The following is a 5,364-nucleotide window of genomic DNA, read 5'->3' as shown; positions in this document are numbered from 1 at the left end:
AGAAGAAGAAGAAGAAGAAGAAGAAGAAGAAGAAGAAGAGAGGGAGGAGGAGGAAGAGGAGGAGGAGGAGAAGCAGCAGCAGCAACAGCAAGCTGGGAGTGGTGGCACAGACCCTTCAACCCTAGCTATTCAAGAGGTTCAGCCACAAAGATCACAAGTTCAAGACCAGTCTAGAGTTCAAATCCCAGCAACCACATGGTGGCTCACAACCATCCATAAAGAGATCTGACTCCCTCTTCTGGAGTGTCTGAAGACAGCTACAGTGTACTTACATTTAATAAATAAATAAATGTTTGGCCCTTGGTGATGGAGTGTCTTTCAGGCATGTGAGGAATCTTAAATTGAATCCTCAGTACGGTGTGGGGTGGTGGGGTATTATGCAGCAAGGAAGATGATGTAATCAAGGAAAGTCTCACTAACAGGACATTCTGGTAAAGGCTTGCAGGAGGGAAATCCTTGCCAGAAGGGAAGGAATCCGCTCTCAGATCCTTTGGTGGGGGACCATTCCTGCAGGAGGGGTAGTAAAAAGCTGTGATCCTGGAGCCTGCCTCACATGTCACAGTCTGACAGTTTGGAGCACTGCCACTTCACCTGTAGTTAGATAGTAACCGCATACGGTTAGACTGTCATTATCCCTTCCTTCCCTGCTCCTCCAAAGAAGGCAGTATAAAATCGAAGACTGGAGCTCAAGTTTCCTTCTTGCCACTCACACCCCCTCTACCCAACTATTATGTAAACGTTGCACTGTCTCCCCCCTGGGATCAGGGTTGGTCCAGAGCAGAAGCCTTGACTCCACCCCAACCCCACCTCAACCCCACTGGTCAGTTGGGGAGTTCCCTTAAAGCAAGGGACCTTGATGGGAGTCTTCATAGAAGGGACAAATGATGCTCTGAGATGGGCCTGAAGGCACCTGGCCTCTGCTCAAGGATCTGTCTCTCTGTGTGTCCTTCCTCAGCGGCTCCTTGGAATTATTCCATCCTGGTTCTGGCAGTCCTGGTGGTGGTGATAAGCATGTTCCTCCTGAGAAGAAGCATCCTGGCAAACAGGTGAGGAGTTGGTTTGGAGTGGGTCTCCATAGAGAGCAGGGGGGGCTTCCTTCCTAGATGGCAATCTAAGCAGGAGTCACGTTAGTGAAATTAGCTCTTCACCTTTTGATGCCAGTCACCAAGGACCAAAGCAATGAAATAAACAACCCAGCAGCTGCCCCTCCCCAACTGTCCCCTATCCTTAGCCAGCAGGTTGGAATGATTCAGAAGGGTGCTACCCCTTATAAATGGTCCTGGCCCCTCTTACCATGTCAGAAAGCATTCCTTTCAGCAAACTCAACTGAGAGACAAGGTGGCTGTCCCAGGATCAGCTGATACAGGTCTGCTCTCCTGGGGGCCAGGTACTCAGTTCCTTCCCCCTTGGGAGTCCAAGAGTTCCTTGAGTAAACCAGCTTGGAGAAAGGAGAGACTTTTGGGGATTACTGGAAAGACTGTCAGGTTGAGGAGGCAGTGGAAGCCATGTGTAGGATTAGGTCTTACACGCATGACCAGTGTGGATAAACCTGTTTGGAGAAACAGAGTGAGAGCTAGAAGGTTAGTTAGGGATTTCTGGCAGCATCTTAGGGATAGAACATGGCAGGCAGGGACCTGTACTAAGTATGATGACATCCCTGGGGTCAGGATAGTGTGCTTTGGAAAAAGGTCATAGGCCTCAGAATGGGTAGACTTAGCTGTATGATGCAGATATGTACTTCATTGGCCTCCAACGCCATGTTTGCTCATCTCTAAGAGAAAGGGCTGGCAATCAAAACTTAGCTCCCAGGTGGCCTTGCAATGAGATGACAGATGTAAGAGTGGGAGCCATAGGGAGCCACTGTCACTTCTAAACAGAGGAGCTCTGCTCAAGATTACTATGGGGTCCTGACCCAACCACTCAGTATCCCTGATCAACACTATTTCTTCTCCTCCCAGAAATCGAAAGAATCAGCCACAAGACAAAGAAACACCAGAAGACCTGCATCTAGATGACTCCAGGATGAAAGAGAGCAACAGCCAGGTCTTCCTAAGAGAGACACTGATCTCAGAGAAGCCAGACTTGGCCCCGGGGGAAACTGAGTCGAATGAGAGAGACACAGCATTCGTCTTGCTACCAGACCCACAGGAAACAGAGAGCTAGGGAGCATTGTGAGAACACGCTGCTCCAGCCAGATACACGACTGTGATCTAAGCTCAGGTCTGAGGCCTCAAACCCCTTAGGTTAGACAGTACCCCACCACGTCGCCTAACTTATTTTTAGCAGACCCAATAAACAAACTACAATCAGACGAAAATTTCTTATTTAAAAAAGTCTTTTATTTCAAATGCTTGTCCAGGTGGGCAGCTGGAACTGTGTACTGGGTTCAAATGATGGTGTCTACAAAGCACACACAAGGGGCTTGCATCGAAAGTACAAAGTTCAGCCGTGAGAGGTGGAAGCCTTTAATTCCAGCACTCAGATGGCTGAGGCAGATGGATCTCTGTGAGTTCAACTCTAGCCTGGTTTGCATAGTGAGTTCCAGGACAGCCAGACCTACTTAATAAAGAGACCCTATCTTAAAAAAAAAAAAGTATGAAGTTCAGAGTTGGCCTTTGGTCAGGACAAAGGGCCAGGATTTGCAGCACGTGCTCTTGGGTAGATCAGGGCCTCCCTCTGACCTCCGTTTCTCCAGCTATAGACTAGAGCTGACCACTGGGTTAGAGATATTCTCCATTCAAGCTCCTGGACTGATGTCTGGGAGCCAAAGGAGTCGACTTCCCAGGGTGCCCAGCTAGGCCTACTCATGCCCCGCTCCTGAGCCTGCTCATCCAGAGTGTGTGGTAAACAGTAAGAAACAGCTGTAGCCCCTGCCTATGACAGACCTCTCACACCTGAGCCTTGGTAAAACACCAAATAGTTTATGTAAAATTCCGCCATATTAATCCCAAACGCTTTGGGATCTATCTTACCAGAATAGGCTTTGAACAATCCCGTTGCTGAGAGTCCTAGGTCCCACCAAACCAGACTGCACCTACTTAACAGTGGGCAGGCCAATGGCTCCCACTAGAGGGTAACTGTGATATCCCGCCAGCTGTGGACTCCCTGAGGACTGTCACTGGGTAGAATGACTTTCGGCAGCTTTGATCACCAAGCTCAAGAAGGATGGTCCTGGGGGTGGTGTCTACTAACAAAGTGGTCATAATAAGTCCCCCAAATGCTGGTGAAGAAAAATGGTGGAGGCTCTCTAGCCTAGACAACCCTCAGTCCCTCTCTGCATCCTTCATTTAGAGGCTAGTGCTGAAGGGTTCCTGTTCAGATTTCTTTGCCCTATCCAAGCTTTCACATAGGATTATTTTTAACTAGAATTTTCTTGGGTAAGCTTTGGGCCCCTGAACAGCTGGCCTACCTCTTTCTACCACCAGGTGATGGCAGGACCTCTGGGACAGCCATCCTGTAGACTGTTAGCAAGCCTTCACATAGACAAAGCCTCTTTGAACATGGGCTGCAGCTTGTCTGGCAGTGGCTGGAGCCGGAGAGTCATGACACAGGATTTGTACTGCAGTTCCTTTCTGCTTGCAGCTGACTCCAGCTCTCCTGTCTGTAACAGGGGCAGCTTCCCTCCAGGGTGGTGGATACAGAGGTTACTATGGAGCCCAGGCCCTCGCCTGACAAGGAAGCAGGGTGAGGCAGTTAGGAGCAGCATCCCTGCCTGTCCCTCTGGCTTACATAGTGAGCACGTAGGGACCCTGCTTGGTGCTGGAGGTGGAATCTGCTATCTACCAGAGGGTAAGGGCCATTGGTTCATTGGAGTGCAATCAAGCCAATACCCTGCAGTCCCAAGCATCAGCTGAGCCTAAGGTTCCTGCAGAAGGGTCCTCAGAAGATCTTGAAGCCCTTCAGTAGAGTCAAGGTGGGTGCCTTGCGCTTGCTCTGGGCGCGAGATGATTTCACAGTGACCAACTTGGCCTGGGCCACAGTGGGCATCTCTTTCAGGCTGGCGGTGGAGAGAGTGTTAAAAGTACAGCTGGCCAGCCCATGCCGGGCTGTGAGCGGGGTCTGATGGGACAGGGCTTTCTCCTCAGAGATGAAGAGGGGCCGGGCCAGGGGACTCTTATCCAGCTCTCGCCGCACCTCACGCACGGCCTCATGGAAGACGTGCTGCACATGTTCAAAGTCCAGGCAGGCAGAGACCTCAAAAAACAAGCAGCCAAATCTGCCAGCCAAAGCCGCACCCTCAGCCTTGGTGACTTGCCTAGAGAGGAAGCAGGGTGAGGCAGTCAGGAAAATGTCATTACAGGTCAGGCAGAGAGGGTCCCACACCTATCTCCCCACCTAGTGGTCTGGACCTATCTTCATCCTCTGAGTCTGTTTGCTCATCCATACAACAGGATCATAGTACCCACCTCTGTTAGAGGCTGTTAGGGCTAAGACATCTTGCATGGAATGCTTATTGTAGTGCCTGGTGCAGACTCAGCCCTTGATTGCCAAAGCTGGAATTTAGGAATGAATACGAGGAAGAGAGAAAGGACGAGTCAAATCCTCCCATGCTAGACCCTGCCTGTAGCTAGATGAAGAAGGCCATGGCCCACCTCCTCAGGAAACAGCCACCCTCAGCTTGAGGGACTAGTAGTAGTGAAGGGCAGGTGTTTGCAATGAAGCGGGTAGCACCCCTCAGATTACTCGGGAAGCCCATGACTGGCAGACTCTTGGGGCTCATAAGTGATTTGTCTCTTTGTCCATCTGAGGGCCAGCAGAGGACATCGATGAGGGTGCCATATTACCGAGGGATGTCCTCGCTCCCGTGTGGCTCTATCTGCCTCCCAGGATGACTGGATAAATGTTGGCAAGTGGAAGGTCCATAGGAGCTTCTGACTGAAACCCATTGAAATGGAGGTGGAGAAAAAAATAAAGACTGACTCTTGTTCAGAAGTGGGGAGGGACAAGGACTCTTCGGGTCTTGAGGCCAAGGTTGAATCCTGTTACCCCGCCCCCCCCCCAACTTGATGAGCTGCCCCAGCCACCATTCCTTAGGACCACATCACAGCCCAAGATGGGAGGGGATGCCAGGGTAAGAAACAGTGGGGAAAAGCCTCTGGGCCAAGGCTGACTTGGAAGGAACAAGGGGTCAGGAGACATACTGTGCCATGGAACCCTAACCTGTTAGTGCTGTATTCAACCAAGAAGGAGGCGGGACAAGCCACCATGCATCATACCCAGGGAACAGGCCTGTTCATTCAATCCCTAGATTCCTGGTCACTCACTTGCAAACCATTTTTCAACAATCTCTTTGGTGAACATTGAGGTCAAAACAATATTCTGTAATATTTCTCTCTCTCTCTCTCTCTCTCTCTCTCTCTCTCT

At 50.4% G+C, this 5,364-nt stretch overlaps 2 protein-coding genes across 2 annotated transcripts in view; one reads left to right on the top strand and one right to left on the bottom strand.

The window, feature by feature from the left end:
* The window catches only part of Slc51b (solute carrier family 51 beta subunit), a 9,264-nt gene extending 6,952 nt beyond the window's left edge, over positions 1-2,312 (top strand). The window contains exons 3-4 of the mRNA XM_031345378.1: positions 956-1,046; positions 1,959-2,312. Coding sequence (XP_031201238.1) covers positions 956-1,046; positions 1,959-2,163 — 296 coding nt within the window. The 3' untranslated portion in view covers positions 2,164-2,312. The remainder of the gene's footprint in view (positions 1-955; positions 1,047-1,958) is intronic.
* A 5-nt stretch (positions 2,313-2,317) lies between these two features.
* The window catches only part of Rasl12 (RAS like family 12), a 14,150-nt gene continuing 11,103 nt past the window's right edge, over positions 2,318-5,364 (bottom strand). The window contains exon 5 of the mRNA XM_031345377.1: positions 2,318-4,255. Within this exon, the coding sequence (XP_031201237.1) occupies positions 3,880-4,255 (376 nt within the window). The 3' untranslated portion in view covers positions 2,318-3,879. The remainder of the gene's footprint in view (positions 4,256-5,364) is intronic.

The sequence above is a fragment of the Mastomys coucha genome, unplaced genomic scaffold, assembly GCF_008632895.1.
Source record: "Mastomys coucha isolate ucsf_1 unplaced genomic scaffold, UCSF_Mcou_1 pScaffold23, whole genome shotgun sequence".
Taxonomy (NCBI): domain Eukaryota; kingdom Metazoa; phylum Chordata; class Mammalia; order Rodentia; family Muridae; genus Mastomys; species Mastomys coucha.
This window is presented reverse-complemented; position numbering and strand designations above follow the sequence as displayed.